The 26333-nt window shown below is 42.4% G+C and overlaps 1 protein-coding gene across 3 annotated transcripts; it reads right to left on the reverse strand.

The window, feature by feature from the left end:
* Positions 1 to 6967: 6967 nt before the first annotated feature.
* On the reverse strand, positions 6968 to 25943 carry LRRC32 (leucine rich repeat containing 32). Of its 3 annotated transcripts, none has more exons than XM_065729909.1 (3): positions 25759 to 25943; positions 14739 to 14829; positions 6968 to 10422 (listed from the first exon to the last, which is right to left on the reverse strand). In XM_065729909.1, the coding sequence occupies exons 2-3, from the start codon at positions 14823 to 14825 to the stop codon at positions 8482 to 8484; spliced, it is 2028 nt and encodes a 675-aa protein (XP_065585981.1). In that variant the 5' UTR covers positions 14826 to 14829; positions 25759 to 25943; the 3' UTR covers positions 6968 to 8481. The 3 variants fall into 3 exon arrangements, with proteins under 3 accessions (XP_065585981.1, XP_065585982.1, XP_065585983.1); XM_065729910.1 differs by lacking the exon at positions 25759 to 25943 and adding an exon at positions 20725 to 20881; XM_065729911.1 differs by lacking the exons at positions 14739 to 14829; positions 25759 to 25943 and adding an exon at positions 20725 to 20880.
* Between the last annotated feature and the right edge of the window lie 390 nt (positions 25944 to 26333).

The raw sequence follows: 26333 nt of genomic DNA on the forward strand, positions 1-26333 counted from the left end.
AGCAACAGCTGCCACGGAGTTGGGTCTCATGACCACATAAACTATCCCTAGTCAGGATGTAACTGATACTGGATATTGCCTCAACCTGTCCCAGTTGTCAAGCAAAACACAAAGATGGTTTCTACGGCTTCACAAGCAGGGAGAGGAGTAGATAGTTAACGGGATCTGGCTGGTGGTCAGAGTGTAACTTCGTCTCTTTCAGTTATGGCTGAGTTGACTTTGAACACTGCACTAACTTGGCCAGCAAAATGATTGCCATACTGTCACAACTCAGATACCATCATGTTGTATATTTGCTTCTAATTTGTGGAGGAGTCTGAAGCATTGCAGCGGAAAAGAATTGGTCTTTGGAGTGTTTTTCTCTGAAGGTTATCATCTTTAGTTATATATTTAGACTTTTCTCAATGTTTTATTTTGGGGAGGGGGAGGTTGGGAGGAAGTGGAAGAAAAGTAAGGGAAATCAACTCATTTTATTTGATCCAAATAAAGGAAGATATTTCTTTGAGATAAGGCTTTATTCCCATAACAACTCTTGCACAAGACCTAAATCTCAACAAACAAGTTGTGAAATAAGAAGGAGAAAGAAAAAGACAACAAACATTTGGGCCCTGAGATCGTAGAATTATGGAACCATTTGAGTTGGATGGGGCCTTTAAAGACCATCTGATCCAAATCCCCTACAATGAACAGGAACACCTACAGCTTGATCAAGTGGTCAGAGCCCTGTCCAGCCTGACCTTGAATGTCTCCAGGGGTGAGGAATCCACCACTTCTCTGGGCATGCTGAGGCATTGCTCCATAGACCACAGTAAGTTGTTGGTTTAACTGTACAGCACCCAGGCATCCTGCTAAGAGACATCTGAGAATACCTTATGTGAGTGAGCCCAGAGGTTTACTGAAGAGCAGGAGGAAGTGCATGATGCAAACCAAATGAAGTGACACATTCTGTAGCACTCAAACACATGATGTCATTGCACTTTATTGTATCTCCCTGTCAGCAGCCTAAGGCAGTAGGAGGCTGGAAAAGCAATTAGACCACGGGAAAAGAAGAAAAGCACGTAATATAATGTCGAATATGCACAGAGAGAAAATTTTGAAGACTCTTCTTGGCTGAAAACCAGTCTTGATTTCTGGTTTTGAGCGTGAAGTGACATTAAACTTTGGAGAACAGATCTAACATAACAACCGGATAAAGCAAAGGACTTGGAGTACCTGTTCTTCAAACTAATTCTGATTTCTTATGCAACAGGCTTGGACTTATCCTATCCAACTGGGCTTGACTGGATGCCCAGAAACATACTTGGTGGTCTTTGAGATAATCCAGGGGAATGCTAACTGGTGTCCAGCTGGAGGCTAGCTGGAATTGCAAGATTTCCTCTGGATGTTATTTTGTACCTGAAAATTCTGTATTTTTGTATCCCAAACATCAGGAACATCCTAAATTTCCAGTTTTTCCAGTTTCTTGCCAAAGACTAGACCTGCTGCCTATGCTTAGGCAAATGACTTGAGCCTTTAGTTTTGGGTTAAGATACTTAAATGTGGGTGTCTAGATGTAAGCATCACCATGTGAGCTGGTGAAGATCTATTTAATGCAGCTGATGGATGAAGAAAGGTCCAGTTTACTGAGCAGCTGGACTGTGGTTTTCCCAGAAGACCCACTTCTGACACCATCACAACTTTTACCAACTCTGAGGACACTTGCACTGCCAAATCCCTTCTACAGCATCAGTGCAAGTAGTAGATAGCACTAAGAGGATGTGCTCAGAATTTTCTCTACCCATTCAGAAAAATGTGACCCATTCTCCTTTTTTTTTTTTTTTTGGCAGAAACTCATATAATAATTCAGGTTAGAAGAACCTCTGGAGGGCTTCAATCCATCTCCCAAATCAGAACAGGATCAACTCCAATGTTAGGAGTTGGACATGCTGCAGTTTGTCCATATCTCTTCTGTGCCAGGAGACCCACAGCTGGACCCAGTATCAAGATGTGGCATTAGAGGTGCCAAATAGAGGGGAAAAACAGCATCCATTGATTTCTCAATTCAGATTTTGCGAGTGTAGCTGAATATTCAGCTAGATTTCATTCTCACTAGGGCATGATGTTGATTCATAGACAACTTGTTGTCCACCAGCACCTAACCATTCCATTCTTGTTCCTCTCCCAAATTCCTGATTTAGCTATGCTTATTATCCTTCTGTTCTCCCCACTCCATGTGTCCTCTTCAGTCACCCATTCCATACCTTCTTTCATAGGTGGCTTTCCTGCATAAAAATGGATTACTTTTCTTCTCTCGTCACCAGGACCCTGATCTTTCCTTGCTGCCCTATTTTATGGATAAGTTAGAAACAGCAGAGATTAATTTCTTGTTTTCACCTTCCAGAATTTTCCTTCACAAAGGTACATTACACCTTGATGTCACCTCTGCTGTTTGCTATTGCTGAATTCATTCACTCTCCTGGGTACACTGGATACCACTTCTGAACCTGGAAAATGCATGTCTTTGATATAATGAATGATATAACAGGACAGAAGGAGAGCATCTGTGGAACTAACCTGGCACTGCATCACTACAAAACTGCCACGATCAATATCATGGGAGAAAAGGACCCTCCCTCTCCAAGTCGCAGGACTGTCCTCTTATATTTACTGATATTTTGTTTAGTATGTTACATTAGTCATTAAATGCTTTTGCATTTAATTTTGCATGAAAGTTGTACGTTTTGACTGTTATATGGGAATTGCTGAGTCACAGCCTGACCCACTGAATGGGCACCTCAAGGAAAGACTTGCTCAGCCTTGGGAGTACAGCTCTGTGAAGCCAATTCACCTGTGCAACTGGAAGGAGTGTGGAACCAGGCTTCATCCCACTTAGATCTCATTTAAGGGCTGACAGCCACGGAGGAGTGTTGTCTTGTTGGAGATACCTCTTTTTTTGGAGTTTCCTTCCTTGTGAGCCTAGATCGTTGAAGATGGGTGAGCATTCATTTTCCTTTTGTAACACCTCCTTGTAAAGCTTTTGTGGGCAGCGTGCCTGACCAAGGTAGCCCAGTCTCCCTCTGCTCTGCTTAGCTCAACTCTGACAGCCTTCACACAAGCCTTTTCCCACCCCTTTTGCTTCAGTGCTTTTCAGCTTCCAGGTTTACCTCTCATTTTCTCATTGTGGAGATCTGATTTGTTCTAAACCACCTTTCTCCGCTCCATTTCTCTTTTACTTAAAATCATAGAATCATTAGGTCATACAGACCACTAAGATCATCTAGTCTAACTATGAATTTATTATTATTTTTTTTATTTCCAGTTTCTCTTTCTCTATTGCCCATGTCCTTGGCTCTCTCATCACTTTTCCACAAGAGATGGGTTGAAACTTCACAGATCTGCTCTAACATATTGATTTGGAGAGTAGTGGGTAAGTACTACTTAACTTTCAGCCCTCCATGATGCTTTTCATTTTGGGGAGCATTACATCAAGAATTTTTTACTTTTCCTTTCCCATTGTTCCCTCCTCAATGGCTTTCAGCTCTTCTCATCCCCATTTCCTCCCATTTCTTGTTCAACTCTGGCCCTTCACCAAGATATGACCTGTGAGACTAAAATCAGCTACAGCTGGATAGTTGTGATGCTGCCAGGAAGCTGCAGACCCTCAACTTCATTTTTCTTCATTCCTTGTGGTTAGTCCTTGTCTTTCACCCAAGTGAAGCCACAACTATAGGTGAACAATTGCTCTGTGAATGATGGGGTTATTAACTTGGCCCTTCTGAGAACAGATCACAGAGGACTGCTAGTGGGTAGCTTTGCTGTATTTCAGCTCTTCAAACACTGACATGGTGGGCAACTATAATTAGCGAGGAGAATCTCAAGTGAATGAAGGATATATGAACCTGCACAGTTTCAGTTTTGCTGTGGAATGTGTAAGACATACTTCAGAGCTTTGGTTTTGAGAGGAGATTGGAGAATCACAGAATGGCTGGGTTGGAGGGGACCTTTAAGTTTCTCTTTCCAACCCTCCCTGCTATGGATAGGGTTGCTACCCACCAGCTCAGGCTGTCTGGGGCCCCATCCAGCCTGGCCTTGAGCATCTCCAGGGATAGGGCTCCCACAGCTCTCTGAGCAGCCTGTGCCAGGGCCTCACCACTCTCAGTAAAATTCTTCCAAACATTTAAACGATATCTCCTCTCTTTCAGTTTAAAACCATTCCTCTTTGTCCTAACTCAATCTGACCATGAGAAGGACACCGTTTTTTTGGAGAATTAGGCTTCTTGTAGGACGGACCAGGTGCAAGATGAAAATGCAAGCATCTGAAATAATCACTGGTCGCTTTTGAAAACCATGATAAATTGCTTCACAAAGAGAAGCATGAAACAGGACTATGCAGTCACTGGTACTGCAACCTGTTTGTATTGAAGAATATCATTCAGTAAAAGCTGTCAATTTAGATGAGGCTAACTTCTCTGGAAGAGTGGCTGAACATTGGCACAGGATGCTCAGAGAAATGGTGGAATCGCTGACCCTGGGGGTGGGGGTGGGGTTTAAGAGCTGTGGAGATGTGGCACTGAGGGAGATGGGTTAGTGGGCAATATTGGTGGTATGTGGATAGTTGGACTTTATGATCTATAATATTAGATATGACCAGAGGATATTTTACCATGCAAGGTAACATCTTTTTTTTTTTTCTTATAAAGAGATACAAAGGATTCAAGTTGTGGACTTCATAAGTTCATAAGGTTGGAAAGGACCTATAAGATCATCTAGTCCAACCATCCTCCTATCACTATCTCTACCCAACTACTAAATTAAATCCTTTAGCACCTCATCTAAACGCTTCTTGAACAGCGCTAGGGATGGTGCCTCAACCACCTCCCTAGGCAGGCCATTCCAGTGCCTGACCACTCTTTCAGAAAAGAAATGCTTCCTCAGGTCTAATCTAAATCTTCCCCGGCGCAACTTGTGGCCATTCCCTCTCGTCCTGTCGTTATTTATCAGGGAGAAGAGGCCCACCCCCTCCTCACCACAACCCCCCTTCAGGAAGTGGTAGAGTGCAATAAGGTCTCCTCTGAGCCTCCTCTTCTCCAGACTTATTTCTTCCCAGGCAATTAAAAGGGTACTGAATGGTTAGGAAAATAAATAGAAATACAAAATGAAATGCCCTGGACTCCTGAAATATTAGGAGGCACTTACTAGTTTTAACACTAATCCACAGTGGCTTGTTCTGGGCTGACTGAAGACCTACCAGAAAGCTCTGGAACCAAAGGCTCTGTACCGAGCTCAGGTATTATTTTGTTTCAGCTTTGCAGGTTTTCCTCAGTGGAGCTTTGGAAACTGGGACTTGACTTTCCATAGCTGACCAAATGAGTCATGACTTGTTGAACTTCATTTTTCCCCTCTGAGAGTTCTCCAGTGCTTCCAGTACTTATGTCTATCTGATCCCACTGTAAAGAATAATTTTTGGGAACAAATGACGGGAACCACTTAAAGTCTCATGTGAACAATTGTGTCATAGGAAGTATTTGAAGGAGATCTGTTGTCTTGCTGCAAGCAAACTCAGGGAGGAAGCTGTTCACTGCTTGCAACAGCAAAAGTTGCCTTTTCTGCATAAATCCTACATTATATACTACACATCCCAGAATCCCAGAAAGATATTCATTGTGTAAGCACAAACTCCCTTAGCATTAGCAAATGTTGTGTAGGGACTCGATGAAATAGGAATCTATAAGAGTTTAGGCTGAGATTATAAAATCAATGCTTAGCTGTATCCTTCCAGATTGTTAAGGCAAAGAGGATAAGTGGTGGAAAGATGTGTGATGTGTGAGTAATAAATTTGGTGCAGAAACAGGTAATTCAATGCTTGAGGTTCAAGGTTTGGTGCTTGCCTATATTTTGAGGAATAAGAATATTGAATTCTTCAATTTCTCCCTGTTTTACCTCTTCTAACTCCTTTATTCGTATTTCCTTTCCCTTGTACTCCTCATCTCATTTAAAATAACCAAATTGGCAAGAGCAGGCTCATGTCACTTCTCACTTGCTTATGTTGCTAACAGAGAAATCCAAATGAGCCATGCTACGTGTTACTCCTGGGGCCTATTCCTCAAGAAAGCTTTTCTGCTCCCATGGAAGTCAATGGAAGTCTAATTGGTCCCAGATGTTTAGTAATAACAAGCACTTCCTTTTGGTACAGCGAAACAAAAGCAGTGTTAAAACTGTTAATTAAATGGGTTTGGCTCTGTCGTCAGGTTATTAACTAATTCCAGTCATGGCAGACAAGCTAATACTGTGTCTCAGAAGGAGATGTTATCTTACTGTGTTCAGTTAGAAAGGCATGAACTCAGAGTACAGCTAAATTACCCATGTCGGGGCACACAGCACAGCTTGCTTTCACATGAAAGGAAAAGCTCACAGACTTCAGCACCAGGCTTGTTGCTTGTGCTGACTTTCTCCTAAAGAGCTTGAGAGAATGCATAGTGCTGGTTCTCATTGGCTTTTCACTGTTTGGACATTGTCCTGGGTAACGTGGCCTGCCTGAGCAAGGGGGTTGGACCAAATGAGGCCTTCCAAGCTCAGCCTGTGATTCTGTGATGCACAGATAGTAGATCTTCACTGATCTGCAGTTTACCTAGGGAGGCTGTCAATGCCCCATCCCTGTAGACATTCAAGGCAAGGCTGGATGCAGCTCTGGGCAGCCTGCTCTAATGGCTGACAACCCTGCCCATGGCAGGGGTGTTGACTCTAGATGGTCTTTAAGGTCCTTTTCACCCCAAGCCATTCTATGCTCATTAGGGCATGGTGCTGCCAACTGGCTATGCCAATTAATTATTCCAGCATCATTTGCATACATCTTTAGTGGATCTACTTGATATTCACTGGTTGCACTCCAAGACTGTCAACTGTCTTTGATTTGGGGTCAGAAGTTATAGACCTAAAGTCTGAATGCCATAGGAAAAAATAGGAAGACATAACCTCTTTTTCCGTGGAGTATTCCAAGCTGGTGCTTTAATATATTCATGTCCCTGTGTATTTTACAAAATTCAAAGGTGTTTTTATTGTACAAAATCCCGCAATGAAAATGACCAGCCAGTTACTTACACATCTTCTTTAAAAATAGAATTATACATCCCTCCGTAGTGTGTTAATTTTGACATTCACTAGCATGAAGACAAAAAGTAGTGGAGCAGCAATTTGACTCTGAGTTATTTACCTGAACAGGTTTTGGTTTGACTTCTTTTTCTGTTAAGTGCTGAAATGTACATTTCCTGGCATTCATGGAGAACCTGTTGTGGCTCCTTTCAAAGCCACTGCGTCCCAAAAGTAGCTCGTGGTCCTGCTGTTGGTGAGCTTTCTTTCACTTCAAAAGGGTGAATCTACCATCAGAGTACAGGACATAACATATGTCAGTGTCTGCTTTTAGCAACACAATGGGTTGATCATATTATACCCATCACAGATCGAAGATCTACAGACTTTTTCTAGGAACTGGTTCTCTATAGGGAAAGACAACGGACCTCTGTTCTGAATAATGGCCCAGGACTCAGTTTCCTGCATCTTGTTTCATGCTTCTATCTTTAAAGCACTTTCTGCCTCCTGTGACCTTTAAAAATACATATATTATCATCATCTTTTGCATTGAAATGCAACTGTATGCAGTGAGTTCCCAACAGTTTTCCTTAGAAATATGAACATTTCAGTCCAACGGTAGCTGATTGAAATTCATTCTTTAAGGCTTTTCTTCTTAAAAGTGTCCACCCCAGAGATGAATTTCTTCACATTAAAACCAGTTAAATACGTATTGCACACGAGGGGCAAATTTCTCCTCTTTGAGTTGAACTGTGGAGCTGTGACCTTCTGAGCAAGTCTAGCTAACAGATAGCACAGCTGTTTCACACCTGAGATTTCTGTTACAGTGGAAGATCCTATTTTGGGCTGTTCTGTTCATTTTGTGATTTCATTTTAATGTTTAGGAGATCTCACTTCTAAGGTTTTTTGGAGGAAAAAAATAACACACAAATCTCAGTGTAAGGAGTAACCCTCTTTGAGTAGGGTGTTCCTTCTCAGCTGATGTCATCAACAACTGGCATAAAAAAATGATTGCTGTAACACTCTAAATGTAGTGTTATATATAGACATATATGAAGTGCTTTTATGGAGGTGACATCAACGAAGTATCTCTGAGTTTAGTGAAATGTCTCCTGATTTAGAGGGCTTTTTCTTTTGGTTTGGTTTGAATCACACCTCCCTCACAACTACAGGTCTTTACAGAGTCTCCTACAGCTCTGCAAACATTTAAGCAGATCTGTTTCTGAATAAAGCAAATGCAAAATGTGGTGAATTCTCCCTTTTTTCCCTGCAACTCTGTAATGGGGTAGCTCAGCAGAGCTGTGAAGCTCCTCTTAAAATCCACAGTTTAATGTCAAAGAGAAGAATTTTACCCTTCATTTCTACACAGTGGCAGTGTAGCACCTGATTTCTTCGGTTCTCAAGGCAATCTCTGTGCTATGCTTTAAACTGTTGGCTGAAGTTCTGCCTGCGAAAGCAGAAGAACGAACCCACTCCAATGATGATCACAGATAAAACCAACACAACTGTTAATATAATAAGAAAGTTGATTTTCTTTAGATCCTCTTTTTCACAGTCTTCAGGTCTAATGTTCCCAATGTGTATTTCTTCCTGGTACCCAAAGTTCTGGGTGTATTGGCACATTAGGTGCTCTATGTTTGAGATCTGCACATTTTTGTTCTGGATCATCAATGAGAGCCAAATATTTCCACAGCAGTTGAGCGGGTTACCAGTGAGATACAAGTTTTTAAGAGAATTTTCTAATGCTAAAATATTGCTGTTCTGTAATGTACTAAACCTATTGTTTCGTAGGTCCAGAACTTCCAGTAGAGAGCTGCTGCCCCACTTGGGCAGCCAACTGAGCTGATTTTCAGAGAGGTTTAAATGTTTAAGGTGACTAAAACAAGGCAAGTCAATATTTAGTTCTACCAGGCTATTGCCGTGTAAATGCAAGTATTCAAGTGACTGTTCCAGCCCAGATAGCGCATTAACTTCGATTTTCAGTCCTGGGTTCATGGAGAGATCCAAGAAAATCAGAGAAGTCTTGAAGAAAGTGTGTGCTGGTAGCATGCTTAGCATGTTGTCAGCTAGAAACAAGTGCTGAAGAGCAGGAGCATCAACAAAAGATATGCAACCGTTTTCCTCTCCAACAAGCCTTTGCTTTGCTAATCCTGAGTACATACTGCAAAGTGTGATGTTGTTGCTCTGTAGATTGAGCCATCTGAGGCTTGTAAGTCTTGAGAAGATGTCAAATTGGAGGGTTTGAAGATGGTTGTTTTGAAGATAGAGCTCTTTCAAATTCAACAGTGTGTCAGCATGTAGGAGGAGGCTCTGTAAAGCATTGTAGCTCAAGTCAAGGACAGTTAAGGAGATCAATGTACTGTCAGAAGTTACTTCAAAAGTCTGGAGGCAGTTTTTACTGAGGTTAAGGGTTTGAAGAGACAACATCGATTCGAAGAACTCATCCGGAATGGATTTGACTTCATTATAGCTCAAGTCTAAGTATACAAGTTGGGATAAATTAAGAGAACTTTTGTTTCTACTTTGCTTCTGATCAAGAAGATAGAAAGAAGTATCTAACCATTCATTCTCCATGTAGTCCATTTTATTATGAGAGGATTCAGCTGTGAGCTGAATTAAATTCTTTGATAAATTCAGAGTTACCAGCTTGTTCACCTTGGGGAAGACTGGGAAGTGAAGCAATTTGTTTTCACTCAGATCCAAACATCTCAAGCTGTACTCATCATCTGACTCTGTGGTGTGGAAGGATTCAATGCTGTTCCTGCTGAGGTCAAGTATCTCCAACTGCCTGAGGCTGAAATCCGAGATGCAAGTAATTGAATTCATGGAGAGATTCAGTCTGGAAAGATTCAGTAGAGTCTCAAAAGCACCTTCTTCTATTTCCATGATGATATTACTCTGAAGATCTATCTCCACAAGATTGGGAGATCCCTGAAACATCTTATGTGATATCATTATAATACTATTGCCTGCCAGCGAAAGATACCGTAGTGCTGGAGCACGTTTAATGAAATATTCAGCCATCCCATTGTAGAGACTGTTGTGAGACAAGTCCAATATCTCCACCATGGGTAAAAGTCCAATCCCTTCTGTCCCAATCTGAGCAAGCTCATATAAGTTGTTGTTAGATAGATTTATTTCCAGCAAACTTGTCATGTGTGCAAATACTCCAGGCGTGATGAAGCTTATCTGGTTGGAGCTTAAATCGAGGCACTGGAGGGAAGTGTAGAAGGGCAAAGGCATTTCAGGGATGCTTTGTATCAGATTTCCGGATAGATCTATTTTGTTTACATTTGGATGGAGTTCATGAGGGATTTGGTGAAGGTTTTTGTTGTGGCAAAATGCCTGCAAGTTTGCCTGTCATAAAAAAAAGAAAAAAAGAGAGAGAGAGAGAAAATGGGATGTCACCTGGTAGGTAAAAAACATATTAGCATGAAATTTAAAGATAATAATATTCAACAACCAGTCAGGTTCTTCTCACTTAATTTTCTTTGAATGTTCTTACAGCAAGCAAAACCATTCTGATGTTTTTTTGCATTTATCTGTTAGCACTCCTTTCATTTTATATATCTAACTTAAACCAGTAGAGTTGTATCTACATATGATATCTACTAAACATTCTCATTTTCCTCAGGATAATTTTAATAGTCCCAAGTGAAGACGTTTTCTTTGTTTCCATTGCAATGAAGCACTTTTTTCCCACTTTACTTCTGATGTTTGCTTTTCTCAGCTTTATTCTAAATTATTCTAAATCATTCTGGGGGATTCTATAAACTTTACATGGAATAAAAGTACTAAGAAGGGCTTCTCTCTGTTGACAGCATAGCTTCCAAAGCAGGGACATGGAAAGTAAGGATGCTATGGTACAAATCATAAGATCTCTCCTTGTTAATCCCACCCCTCAGATATTTGATTATACCCTCTTTTCTAAGCATAGAAATCCTTTTCCTAAGGCAGTTATTCCTATCTCCTCTCATGGGGAGCATGCCTTAAGCTCCATCCGTATGCTCCATCCCCATGCACCATCCATATCAGACATAATAGTGTTGGATATTAGGAAAAACTTCCTCCAAAAGCATGGTTGGGCATTAGAACGATCTGCTCAGGGAAGTGATGTAGTCAGTGTCCTTGGAGGTGTTCAAGAACTGTGGAGATGTGGTACTTAGGGACATGATTAGCGGGCAATATTGATGGTAACTGGACAGTTTGACTAGCTGATCTTAATAGGTCATTTCCAACCTCAACAATTCTGTGTGTGTGTGAATGCAAAAGGGAAGACATACCATGTAAAGCCAGGTTTGAGAAGAAAAAGGTACGATATGCAGTGATGGTCACACTTTTCCCACCCACTTCTTAGAGGTGGCAAGGTGGAGGAAAATTTATCAAATTCATCTCTGAAATACATGCCTATTTAATTGCACCTAAGATTGAACCCATAGCCAAAGGAAAATTTGGAATGTGTGTTCTTAAAAACCCCTATAAACACTGAGATAATCAGCCTCGCATAAATGTCAAGCTGTATTTTGTTATTAAGGAGAACACACAGCAGTGGGAGGAAGTGGAATGCAAAAGGCTTAGACAGCATTTAATCTACTGGAAGAAAACTCTTCTTATGAATGTATATGGGTGACCGGGTCATGTACTGTTTGTAGAAAGATCAGAAAGAAAGAAGGCAAAAAATCTGATGAATCTTAACTTCTGTGAAAAAGAATCCAGACTCCATGACGTAAAGCTCTGCATAAGCTTTTCTGACATTACAAAAACATTAATTAAAAAAAAATATTATAAACCATCTGTTTCATGTGAACTTCTAGTTGAAAGAAGTGACAGATCTGCTTAGGAGTAGTGGGCCAATAGTCCATATTTTGTGACTCTCTTTTGCATCATGAATGTTTTGAAGAGCGCATAAAAATGGGACAGAGAAATGTAAGTGCTCATAAAAGCATCAGATATATACAGACTGCTCTACAGTCCATCCCATGGTATAACCTTCCCAAAGATCTATAATAAATCCCACACCTTGAGCCAGATTTCAACAAGGGATGAATGCTCTCTGCTCCCTCTGAGCAGCCATCACCATCCAATGCCCATCAATGACATTCAGGATTTCATTTTGAAGGCCACGAGGGAGAGCTCAGTCCCAGTTCACCACTCCTGCACGCATCTTGCAGGACTGGGCCTTTAATCTGCATTCACCAAACTCTCCCAGTGATAAAAGAGTCTGGTAAAATCTATACCTCACACTGTCTGACATTTGTTCCTGTAGCATTTTTCCTCTCAATTTTTTTAACTTTCATTGGTTTTCACTATTTTGATGGTCACTGAATTTCTTAAGTCTGTTCTACACCATCTTTTCTCCCCCTGGGCTCAAACTGCATGAATCTCTATCTCATTAGCACCAGAAAGGAAAGATGAAGCACATCTCAGAGGGACAGAGCAAACAGCATCTGTTCGTGTGTCTATCTCCCCTTCTCACCCTATAGCTCAATGAGTTGGCAGCCTAAGGCTGGAAAAGTTAGTCAGGCTCACGTTCCCACTTCATCAGCTCTGTTGGTGCTGTCACTAGATTATTTAAAGCCCACTGGGAGGAGTGTGGAACACTTGGTTCATTCCATATTTGTCTGAAAAAATGACCCCACAACTCAAAATTTGACCATTATTTGAATTCTTGCCCCAGTCCTTCACTGGGTCCACCCACCTTAGTGACAGCCCTGAAAACGAAGCAGCTGGATCCAAAGCTCTGTTCTTCCATATCTTCTCATGAGCGTTTGAGCCAAAGAATTTGAGCTGGTGCTACATGGGGCCAACTTGTGCCTTCTCTGGAAGTGCTGTCCAGGTTGAGGCTTCACTGCACAATGGAGTCTTAGCAATATGTATTGGAACCACTTATGGGCTGATAACCCATGATAGCCAGTAGGATGTAGTCTTGGATGACTTTGATGCAAGGTAATATAAATTTTATGAAAACCTTTCCCTTGCATGGTATACTGGAAGATCCTCCTTTTTTCAGTTAATATGAATTAGCAAATGTATTTGCTAAATCTTCTTTTATGAGGAAAAACTTGTGAAAAACTCTCTCCTTGGAAAGCAGTGTGAGCTAGAGAGAACCTTTTGACATCGGAGCTATCACTTCTTGTCTTGTAAGGCAGCAGATGGCTGTCTCTGATCTAGCTTAGTAGAAAGGTAATGGCTTTGATGGACATTTTACCTCCTAAAGCCTCACAAGATCAGTGCGCCTACAAGGACACGAGCAATGAGGGGCCCAGGTTTCTGAGTTCTGCCTCATCCAGGAGACCTGGGATGAAAGTTTCCAATTCTGAGCCTTTCTTAACTTAAACATGTCACTGCAGGGAAGATAAAATCTAAAAAATGTTGCCATGATAGAAAATCTTCCTACGAAATAAGTAGGACTCCCAGTGGGCACATCAACAAGCCCAGGAACCTCTTAGAGCTGTGTGGAATTGTGTTTAGATTTACACCCTCCTCCTTCCTTTGGATGAAACGTTCAGCAAATGAAGAGTGGCAAAGCTCCACTGACTTGAGCGATGCTGAGCTGTTAATTTAGACCAGATGATCATCCCAGCCCCCAGCTGCAGACAGAGCTGACTATATCCCAGACTCATTGCGTACAGCCTTGGGTTTTTGGCTTGTGAAGCTGTCCTGTTGGAAGTAGTTTACAGTGGAGTGGTGGAAACAAGCATGTGTTTATTTCACAGCAATCAGCCTGATCTGTGACCCATCAAGAAATGGGATGGGGTGAAATCTGCTCGGATTATTGCATGTCGTGCCTGGCATTCATGTGACTATGATACATGGGACCCAAGCTGTCATGTTTACAGCGACTTCATCAGTCTTCCCTCGGAAGCCAATGAGCTGAGCTATCCAGCCACCTTCCCAAGATCTTTTTATATATACTAGGTCTTAATTTCTCTGGAATTCAGGAAGTGCAGCAATACAGCAGGGTGGGCAGGAATGGAATGAGTCCCATAAGGGAGACGTGTACAGCTAGCAAATTATTTTTTTTCCTATTTTGGAAATTCTCAAGGATTTGTGCTGAACAACTTCAACATGGAAAAAAAAAAGTATTTTTAAATGGCATGTTACTGTCAGCAGCACTTGGATAGGGAAGGGAGTAAGTTCAGCTATGAATAACATTTATAATATTGTACCAGGTGCTTGCAAAAATTCAAGGAGAAAATTCTGTCACTTTTTTTTTAAGTCAGGTGTTTCTCTTTGATAGCAATACTGTGTCAGGGCAGAGGTCAGGCACAATTATATTACAAAGGCTGCTGTAGATGCATTTCACAGAATAGGCTTTATTTATAGCACAGAAAACTGAGGCCTGATACAAAGAAGTAGATTTTAGGTCTAAGCTTCTCTGTCTCAGTCGCAGGATCCCTGTTCAATCTTGGGGAAATCAGGTCAAGTTTCTTCCAACCAACTCCCCCTTTGAAAAAACAGAGACAATGCCCTTCTCTTTTTTTTTCCCCTTTTATGCACCATGGCTGCAGTAAGAAATTGTCATAATCCAAGAGCAGTCTTCAGAGCATCTACTAACTCAGCAAAGCCCACTTCTGCCAGCAGGGAAAGCCTGTTCGCAGAGCTCTCTTCACAAAGGGCATCATTATTTGGGCAGCACTTATAATGGGGAGTCTCAACCTAGGTGACCTTACCATTTCACAAGGCATCCCTTCAGCTGGTTGATGATTGGACATCCCTCCATTTACCACTGACAGGAGGAAGATGATGTACAGTCTCATGGTTCTGCAGAGAAATTGGTTATGGTTATAAGTCAAACATGGCACCACAGTCAGTTCATGCATGCACATGAAGGCTGACCCATCTAGCACGCAAAGGCACACATGCAGTACAATAAATTAGAATCATAGCGCAATTAAGGTTGGAAAAGGACAATAAAATCACCCAGTCCTACCATCACCACCCTGTCCACTCACAGAATCATAGAATCATTAAGAGATGAAGAGAGACCATTAAGATCAAGTCCAACTGCTGACCCATCACAACCATATCCCTAAAATCAATGTACCTTTTAGCCCACAGCTTTTGCAACCCACCTATGTGTATCTTTGTCTCTTTGAGCCATGAAGAAAAAAGAAAACTCTACATAAAGACTTGAAAGAAAGGTTCAAGGCATCCTGTGGGGTTGCTCTGGTGTGATTTCAGATTCTATCTAGATGATAACCTGGTCACTTCCTGAAGTCCAGATGGCCAAGCTGGACAGTGCCTCTGGTGTCACAGAGAAAGACAACTACTCGAGACTAAGTGACCTCTTAGAGCCACCTGCTTTCCCCTATAGAAACAACTCAGTAATTTAATTGGTCTGGAGTTATAGGTGCCAAGTCCTGATTTAAGTCAAGTGTTGTCGTTCAGAAACAAGTGCTGGGAGCCGTTTTGATTTCCATCCACAACACTTTCCAGTCCTCTCATCCCACAGTGTCAAAGAGCTTTTACACACATTAGTCACCACACATCTAGTTTTGTTAATACAAACAGTTTAAATAAATAATGGACTGAGAACGTTTTGTCCAAATGTTAGTTTTCCATTTTACACATCCCAGGTATGGGCAGGATTTAAAATACATTTGAAAGCTGATGATTTAGAGAGACAGACACAAAATGGAACAAATCTGTGTGAAACAATGAATTAGAAAAAACTGTTTGAGAAGCACTCCAGAAAAGAGCACAGAAATAAATGCAAAAAGAATAACGAGATCTGGAAGACCTGTCAGTGGGCATAGAGAAAAGTGGAAACAACTGTAGAATCACAAAATGGCCTAGGTTGAAAAGGACCTTAAAGATTATCTAGTTCAAACCCCTCTGCCATGGGGAGGGTCATCAAACACTACACCAGGCTGTTCAGAGCCACATCCAGCCTTACCTTGAATGCCTCCAGGGACAGGGCATCCACAACCTCCCTGGGCATCCTGTTCCAGTGCGTCATCATTTTCTGAGTTAAAAACTTTCTCCTAACATGTAACCTAAATCACCCTTGTCTTAGTTTAAAAACATTCCCCCTTGTCCTATCACTATCAACCCCTATAAACAGAAATGAGTCCAAGGAAAAGCATTCATCCCTCAAGACAGCATGCTTCTAGATGGACAGCGAGTTCTATGAGCTCAAGCATGAAAGGTCAATGTCCCCTACATCACTTCACCTTAGAAATGCTAAAGGAAAGAGTTCTTCAGGAAGACATGAGAACCTGTATGTCCCTGGGTGTACACCAGCAAACAAGTGGTCCAAGCTGCTAAGATTCAGTCCAAGGATCCTAAAGAGTCACTTAGCTTTTAGCACATGATGCTCAGAGAGGGAAAAAAAGTTGCAACAGCATAGTGTTAGAATCATTTTCCAGTATTTAAAAGAAACATAAAACAGAAGGAAGTCAACTTTTTACATGGGTAGACAGTAGTAGGACAAGCAGTTTTAAACTAAAAGAGGGAAGATTTAGATTGGATGTAAGGGGAAAGTTTTTCACTGAGGGAGTGGTGAGGTCCTGACACAGGCTGCCCGGGGAAGCTGTGGATGCCCCATCCCTGGAGGTGGTCAGAGCAGGTTGGATGGAGCCCTGGACAGCCTGAGCTGGAGTCTGATTTAGTGGTTGGCAGCACTGCCGACATCAGGGGCACTGGAATTGGATGATCTTTGAGATCCATTCCAACACAAACTGTTCTGTAATTTGAATCACAGATGGAGTCATAGAATCATTTGAGTTGGAAAAATTTGGATGGCCTAGAAACCATCTGATCCAACTCCCATGCATTGAACAGGAACACCCACAGCCCCATCAAGCCCCATCCAGTTTGACCTTGAGTGTCTCCAGGAGCAAGATATCCACCACCTCTCTGGGTAACCTGTTTCAGTGCTTTAAGTGCTAGGTAGGATGATATGGAAAGCACAGTCCTGTGAAACTGGAGATGACAAAGCCTTCAATCCAAAGCAACCTGTTAGGAATTCAGATTCCCAGACCCTGTCAAAGTGCTTTCATACCTGCTTTATTAGATAGCGAAATTATAGACACAGCGACTCTATCTCATTTTAAGTGAATAAATTCTGTCGCATTTGTGGTCAACACTGATGTGAGCTCCAGATATCACCTTTTTATGATACTCTATTGCAAACATGCTGAATGTGTTTGCATTCATGCAAACTCTTCATACAACCTCTTACAGACAAATCTGAGCTGGTTCTGCCTGTATCCCCAGCCAATCAAACACATACCAATTCCAAATTGGAAGACACACAGCAATGCTTAGCTAGCATGTCTCTTAAGCCCTTACAGGAGTAAGCCTGCATCCAGCAATCTCCAACTGTACACAAATCCCATTCGCACGTGCCTCCAAAAGATAGAAAACATGTCCCATTACTCAGTGGCTTCCACCTACAAAATATCATGAGGCTGGAAACCAAAGAGAGGGGATGGGATCATTCCCAGCTGGTAGAAATCCCTCCACTTAGTCACTGCTTGGGGGATGTAGCTGGGAGCAGTGCTTCTGTTCAGTAATGGCCATTGTTCAACAATGATGGCAATGGGTTGGATATGGAATAAATCTTCTAAGGGTTTCATCAGGTCAGTGCTCAATCCTCTATGGCAGTAAATTCTGCTTGGGGGATGCACACCAAGACCTTATTAGTGGATTCTGCTTCCTAGCACACCGTGTCCTGGCTGGGCATGTTTCTATAAAATTCTGAGTGAAACAATGCACATCCCTTCTTTTCCCAGCCAGAGAAAGAGCTGTATTCTGGGAAGAGGAGAACTAGAGAAGTCTAGATCTTTAATTTGTGTTTTTCAGATTGCACATTCCTCTCAGTTTAGAGGGATGACCAGTGATCTGGGACCACAAGGTGAAAGAGCTTGTAGTTTGTCTTTGGAGCTCAGCAGCAGGATAAGAAGTTTGTTCCTCATCCTAAAATTAGTCCAAAGATGCTCATTCTCAATCCTTTTAATTACTGTTTGCAAAATACTCCACAAACATCCCATGGAAGAAGGAATTTCTGATACCACCATCTATAACGTCTCTGCTGTTCCATCTATAACGTCTCTGCTGTTCTTGCTCCATTCTACATTACCCAGACTACAGGGTTGGGTGCTTGGGGATTCTGTGCAACTGGGGTTGTGTGGGAGTGAGAGAAGATGATGTTTATTGTTTGGGTTTTCTGAAACTGAAAGAAAAGACAAACACATTGATGATGTGTGCATTTTAAGGCTTTACTCAGAGCCTTCAAATGGAAATTATTTCCGTTTATATCCAACAAATTGAGCTGATGAATTCTCCCCGTATATCACACACAAAAGTCACCAGCCTGAGGGACAGCGTGCAATTCATGCTGATTGCTTTGCCTTCTCTAGCTGTGATACCAGTGCAAAAATGATCCCTTTTCATTTTAAATGATAACCTTGGCAAAATCCATGTCTTAACGTGTTTTTAAACTTACTAAATTACAAATTTATAAAGCAACTTGGAAATCGAAGCATTTAAAAGCAAGATGATGATTTAATGCCTTGCTGTGTAAAACAGATCTGTAGTATCAAGGACACTGTCCCTCAAGGTGTTCTGGAGGTGGCTGTCACCTTGGAGCCCAGAAGTTGTAGGAATGATGTTTTCACTACAAATATGAATCATAGAATCATAGGGAATCATTAAGGCTGGAAAGACCTCTATGATTGCCAAGTCCACCTGCAACCCATCCCCGCCATGCCCACTGACCACATCCCTCAGTGCCACGTCCTCACAGTTCTGGACTCCACCACCTCCCTGGGCAGCCTGTGCCAATCCATTGCCACTCTTTCTGAGGATAAATTTTTCCAGATATCCAACCTGAGCACTCCCATGGCACAACTTAAGGCCACGATCTCTCATCCTATCACTGTTGTCTGGGGGCAGAGGCCCACTCCCACCTCACCACAACTGCATGTAGAGAGCCGTAAGGTCTTCCCTGTGTTTCCCCTTCTCTGGACTGAACCATCCCAGTTCACTCAGCTGCTCCCCAGAGGATCTGTGCTCCAGACCTCTCACAGCTCTGTTACCCTCCTCTGGGCACACTCCTGGGCCTCAGTGTCTTTCTTGTAGTGCAAAGCACAAAACTGAACACACAGTACTTAAGGTGTGGTCTCATCAGAGCTGAGTACTGAGGGACACTCCATCAATGCTATTTCTGACACAAGGCAGGATACCATTGGCTCTCTTGGCCACCTGGGCACACTGCTGGCTCATGTTCAACCGATCATCAACCAGCTCCCCCAGGCCCACGTTCTCAACGTGGCCTCTCAGCCACTTTGCCCCAGACCTGTAGTGTGGTTGTGACCAAAGTGCAGGACCCAGCACTTGGTCTTGCTGAAGCTCATACAACTGGCCTCCACCCATTGGTGTATCCTGTCCAGATCCCTCTGTAGGACTTTCCTACCCCCAGGCAGATCAACACTTCCTCCCAACTTGGTGTCACTTGTGAACTTACTGAGAGTTTACTCAATCCCTCATCAATGAAGATATTAAATAGGATGGGTCCCAACACTCACAGAAATTCTCCTCCTGAGGCATTTTTCAGTTCTCAGCTGCCCAGCTGAGGAGCTTCTCCTGCTTATGTCTCTTCCAGACAAACTCTAGACTCAATTCAGTGACATTTGATATGACACAGCACTGTGTCTCAATATCTCGGCCCTCTAGGCAGGTCACAGCTGTCCACTGAAGGCTCACAAAAGCCCCATTGCTCTGCTGTAGTATAACATCAAGGCCAAATCCTGCTGCATGAAGCAGCTCGCTGCATGCTGCCAATTTGCTCACACAGCTTTCCATATGTCAGAATTATCCAGTCCCATCTACAGCTGGAATACTGAGGTAGATTATCATAAATTTGATTCTATGAGGAATCTATGAGGAATCTATCCTATCTTCTGAGGATTCTATGAAGTCAATAGAAAAAACCTATAGAAAATACATGGTACTCATGCCATATTAGCATGTCCATTGAAGAAATGGAAGGGCATAGGCAGTGATTTGCCCCCCAAATCATATTTGAAAACCAAGAGGTCAGATTTAATCACAGTTTGTCCAGTTTCCCCTGCAGAACACTTACCTCCATCTCTTTTACAGTATTCACAGATGCAGTTTGCATTTAACAACACCAGCACCTTCCTAATTTTCTGTAAAAGTAATTTTTGTTGCTGTTCAGGCAATTAAGAGCAATGTTCCCCTGTGCCAAAGAAAGATTATATTTGAATTGCAGAATCCTAGAATCACAGAATCATAGAATATCCTGCACTGGAAGGGACCCACAAGGATCGTAAAGTTCAGCTCCTTCTAGAGAAGATGCCAAGTACAAACCAAACTCCCCAGATCTGATACAAAGGAAGCTTTTCTGCTCCGTTAGAATCACAAAATATTTTAATTGCTAAGGTTGGAAAAGACCTCGAAGACCCCCAAGTCCAACTCCAACCCACCTCACCATGCTCACTGACCGTGTCCCTCAGTGCCACATCTCCGTGGTTCTTGAACATCTCCAGGGAAAGTAACTCCACCACCTCCCTGAGCAGCCTGTGCCAACGCATTACCACTCTATGAACAAATCTGCACTAGTATCCAACCTGAGCCCTCATAGTTAAAAAGATCCCTCAAGGTTAAAAAGAGCAAATACTCCACATTTACCAGGTTCAAAGGGCTCCTCACATCCACATACACTGCTTTTCATCCCTTTAAAAAGCATATCCAGCTCTCCAACAAAGATTCACCCCTGGTAGAAGGAAATTATTCGTCAGGTTCACCTTCACCCATTTGAGACACCAAAAGCCAACTTCAGACTGAAGGCATTTTCAGGGAAATAAACCTATGTGGGTTAGTGTCTGCTTTCAATTAAGTTGCTGGCCTTCCTGCAGGCTCTTCCTACAGCCACTGCTGTGTGTTCTGAGCAGTGTCATTCCCTATGCAGCATCTTGAGGTCCTCACATGGGGCAGGGGAGGAAATGGGGATTTTTTGCCAGAGAAGCTGTTGGGATTGAGCCGTGGGGAATAAGTGACTTGTTGTCACCAGTGCTATTGTTCGGCTGTGTGCGTGGTGTGGGTGGAGTGTTTATTTTAGTTTTAGTTTTGTGTCTGTGCTTTTCATTCCTGAATAGTTGCACCCTCTGACTCCTGTGCTTTATATCACACTTAGTGAAACAACTGCTTGGGGGTTAGAGGTTTAAATATCACAGCTGATAAAAGGAAAGCCTGTAATTTTGAATGCTGAACTCTCCCTCTTCTCCTTACTTCTCAGAGCACCTTATGATCTGATGGCAGGATGGGTGTTCTGTGTCATAGAATGATAGAATCATTAGTATTGGAAAAGACCACCCATGATCATCCAGTCCATCACCTAGTAAGCTACAGTGCACCTGAGCTGAAGATTTATCGGGGTTTTCCTGGAATAAAGCAAGACTTCAGGAGATAAACGGAGACAGAGTGGTCCAAGCTTCTGTACATAGCGCTCAATGTGCCATTTATAAAAAAATTCCATTGTGAAAGGGATGCTTTTGCTGTGATGTTTCCAAACTGCATTTTATTTATTATTTTCTGCTACCCTCTAGGGCTGGAGCAGCAGTCTAATTGCTGGTTTCCTCATTTCCTTTTTCTAATTTTGGACTGATTCTGGAAAACACTCCTTTGCACCAATTTCACCACCAGCAACCTGAACTGTTGCAATGTGCTTTTCCTGTGGTTAGAATAATACACCAGAACTGCACCCTTATCAAACTTCTTGCTTTGCAACACACCCTGAAATAGGAGATTAAATGCTATGAAGAAGTGTCACTATGTGTATACCTGGGAAGGGGCATAATTAGGTGCGGTAGATAGAAAAACTCAGACTTAATTCTCAGGAGTATTTCTTGCCAGGGAGAATGTCACTAACCTGGACCTGAGGACCACTGTAGTGCCTGGAGGTTACAATGCCTTTTGGATGCTCTGGGTTTTATCATCAGCATCATGCAGTAGTGCTTGCAGCACACAACTGCTTTCGCCAAGAAAACATCAAATATCAAATATCCAGAAAAAGAGAAGATCAAAAATATCAAATATTTTTTTCCCTTGGAAAGAGCACATTCAGGTTGGATATCAGGAAAAAGATTTTTCTCTGAAGGAGTGTTAATGTACTGACCCAGGTTGCCCAAGGAGGTGATGGATTCACCATCCTTGGAGGTGTTCAAGAACCAGGAGGATGTGACACTAAAGGATATGGTCAGTGGGCATGGTGAGGATAGGGTGGGGTTGGACGAGATGTTCTCAGTGCTCTTTTCCAGCCTTAATGATTCTACGATTAAATTTCATTTGTATTTTGAGATGGAATACAAAATCTACCTGCAACAAAGAGTGGTGAGAGTCCTGGATGATGCAGCCTCACATTCTCTGACACTTGAATTTTCAGAGCTTTGGGAAGCTTGGACTTGTTGGTAACATAGCACATTTTCATTGCATTTCTGTTCCTCAGGCTGATTTATTGAGTGGCCACACAGTTGTGACAGCTCATCTGTGAAGATGAGTTTGGACAGAAACAAATGGCAAAGCAGGAGGGAAGGGCATGCACTGATTCTGCTTCTCAGGGCTTTACTTCATTAAAATCACTGCCTTAGAGGCATGACAATCACCCTGGGAATGATCAGTGATGATAACATCCTTACTGTTTTTGCCTTCTTTCACAAAGAGGATGAGATAACAAAAAGTTTCAGACTCTGGAGCCTTAGCATAACTTCTTATTTTCGATATTTTCATTGATTCTTTTACTCAGTAGTTTACTTAAAAGGCTTCTGAACCATGTGTAGTTAGTTACGTCTGTAGTCACGATCTCTGGAGGTGTCCAGGGAAAGGGTAGATGTGGTACTGAGTGACATGGTTTGTGGGCATAGTGGGTTGGAGTTGGACTTGGTGGTCTTAGATCTCTTTTCCAACCTCAGTGTTGCATGACTTGATGCAGAATCCACCAGATGGACTGGGTCACCTCCATCAAACAGACTGGAAAATCTGAACAGACTGTGCAAAGATGTTCTGGATACCCCAACCGTGGAGGTGCTCAAGACCATGTTGGATGTTGCCCTGGCAGCCTGAGCTGGCTGGGGGGCAACCAGCCCATGGAAGGAGTTGGAACTGGGTGGGCTTAGAAATCACTTCCAACGTAAGCCATTTTATGATTCCATGAATTAGGGATCCAACACAACACAGAGATGGGTGTCTCTTGAGATCACCCCTCTCCACCAAAGCCTCTTCCCAGCATAGACCACAGTAGGAAAAGCAAATCCCAGCCTTTGGCTCTCACGAGCCTGCCTGCAATTTGCTGCAGGTTCCCAAGGGTTTCTGATAAACAAGAATATGTCTTGACGATTATATGTCTTGAACTTTCAGCCCTTTTGGAGACTGTCCATCCATAACGTTGCTGCTTTCTAAGGCACTGCTTTGGGGTTGAGTCCTGTGTCAAGCTGCATGAATCAAGCTCTCCAGAGAAGTAAACAAAACAAACTCCGGCCTTAGAAAGTGGGTCTGAATTACAAGGGCAGGAGTGGGACACGTCTCACTCCCTTCAGCCAGAATAGCTCCCTGGTGATTCATCCCACCAGGGAGCTGGGGGCAACAGTAATATTAACCCTATTAAAAACTAAATAGCACAGACCATTCTCAGGAACAGACTTTCAGAAGGAGGAACAGCTCCAGTTCCTGAGACCCTACAGCATCTCTCCTGCTTCAGTTCAGTTAGATGTCAGGAAGAAATTTTGCACCGAGGGAATGGCGAGACATTGGCACAGGCTCCCCAGAAAAACTAGATGCTCCATCCCTAGTAGTGTTCAAGGCCAAGATGGATGGGGTGCTGGGCAGCATGTCCTAATACTTGATCTAGCAGTTGGTGATCACAGTCGGCCTATGGCAGAGAGTTTGGAACTTGATGATCCTTGAAGATTCTTCCAACCTAAACCATTCTATTCAATGATGACAGACACTAGGAACAAGTTCAAAATCCTGTCTCTCTAGCGTCAAGTCCACAAACCAAGTAAACCCCCAACACTTGCATTACTTAAATCAGGCTGTTGCCTTTCTCTTCCACACCGCCCTCTTTCTGCATGAATCTCTGTCAGGCTGAACAGCCAATGGTATCTCCCAACAAAAGATTATCTGTTAGACATCAGCCTTCCCAGTCCACTTGGACAGCAAACATGCACAAGATACAACCAGTTCCCCTATTTTATGAACCTATGTTTTTATAAAAATAGAAAAAATAAGAAATGAATGAGAATTGCTTGAAACAGTCAGCCCCAAGAGATTGAAAGAGAGGGGCTGGGTGAAGGGATGGCAAAAGATGTGAAAATGCAAAAAGTTCTATCTACTCAAAGAGACATGAATTGGTGCTTGAAGTTAAAACTTTCTGAACGTGAAATTGTCTCTGTGGAAAATAAAAATTCCTGGAGAAACTCAAACCCACAAACCAAACCATAACATTTTCTCATCAGCTTTAATCTATGCACAGTAAAACAGAGAAAGAAATCAGTTTTTAATTCAGTAATTTTTCTGACAGTAGAGTAAATCTTTGAGAAAAGATGTACTCAATTTATAAGATACAAAAGGGGATACTCAATACAACACGAGATAAAATGAAGTGAGGAAAATGTATTTCTGATATATTTGACTTGCACAACACTGCTACCCCCCATGTGAATTCATTCATCACTGTATTATTAAAGGCCAAGCACTGGTCCAGTCATTGATCTGCTTTAGAAAGTGAAGATTGATCATAATTTTTTGTTGCTGAAATCCAAAAAATCTCAAGAACAAGATTATTTTAAGTCTGGAAAATTACATCTTGGTAAATAATCAGATTTCTTTTCTTTCTTTCTTTTTTTTTTTTTTTTTTTTTGTGTGTGTGTAAAGCCAAAATCTGAATTCTGTTTAAGGGAAACATATGTGTACTTTGATCAAAAATACAACAGAGCTTGGCTTTAAAATGTTTTCTGTGGCTTTTATATAAACCAGGATTTTGTAGAGCTTTGCTATTTCCAAATATCCTCTAAACATCAAGTCCTCATGAGTCTGAATGCAACACAACAGCCACTACCAATAAGTCACTGTTCACACAAGGTGACATTCAAGCTGTGAGGATAGGACCAATGCTGCTAACCTGCACCTCGTGCTCTGATGGGGAGAGCCCAATGACAGCACTGATAGTGAGGAGAGCAGCAAGCTAAGCAGCATTTCATTTCATTTCAGCCTGGGATGGTGTGATTTGCCCAAGACTATATGAGGATGCAGTGTCAGAGAGCTGGGAGAGCAGCATTAATCAGTGCACACGCTGCCGATCTCTGCAGCACTCCAGGTTCAGAGCACTACAATGCAGTAACACCATAAATAGAATAAAGTGCTGTAAAGAAAGGAGAAAGAAAAAACATTTCTCCTCATCTTTTGTAGCTGCTAACACAGAGTTAATGACGGTATTGCTATAAATGAACCAGTGCCTCCTTAACTTAGAGTGCAACTCTCTGGAGCTCAAGTCCCGATGATTTGAATATACAGCTGTGCAGATTTACATCGAGTGTTTAACCAGCACATAAACACAGCTATGCTATTTATACAGCACCTTCCCCATCTGTGCTATTTCTAAAGGCTGCAGCCCTGAGTCCTCACAGCCGAAAAGCGCCCAGCTCAACTTCCCAGCCTTGCTCCACATACCTGATATGGGGTCGGAGGAGGAGGATTTGCCTCTGCCCGCAGCCTTTTGCCTCCCGGACGCTCTCAGCAGCCGTCCCAGAGCGAGCTGGGGAAGAGTTTCCTTGGGGAAGTCGTACCTCTGTTGCATGCCAGCTGACTAAAACTCCGCGAGCTCGGAGAGAAGTTTGAAGTCACAGGAAAAAAAAAAAAAAAAAAAAAAAAAAGCTTTCCCCATAGACTGGTCCTTGAATTCATTCCTTCACAGTCATGAGCTCTTATATATTCCCAGGCTCCCATGAGCACGTGAACACATACCTCCGTAATAGTTTTAAAATGTGTGTGTCCTCTGCGCTTCTCTTTATTTTCCATTTCGTTCACTCAACCTTGGCTTATTTCCTGCAGTTTCTCAGCTGGTGATTACGCTTCTCTCGTATTGACACATGGAACAAGCTGTGAGCACCGCAAAAATCCCCTCTGTAGAGCTCAGTGACATGGGCTGGGCTGGGGCAAATCATGGGGACAAAGTGGAGGTGAAAAATCCTGTGGACTCAAAAGCAAGATGAGACTGTTCACATACCCTCCCCCTCAAAAAAAGT

The sequence above is a fragment of the Cyrtonyx montezumae genome, unplaced genomic scaffold (genome assembly GCF_038088225.1).
Source record: "Cyrtonyx montezumae isolate F1298 unplaced genomic scaffold, pur_monq_1.0 scaffold_12, whole genome shotgun sequence".
Classification (NCBI taxonomy): Eukaryota; Metazoa; Chordata; class Aves; order Galliformes; family Odontophoridae; genus Cyrtonyx; species Cyrtonyx montezumae.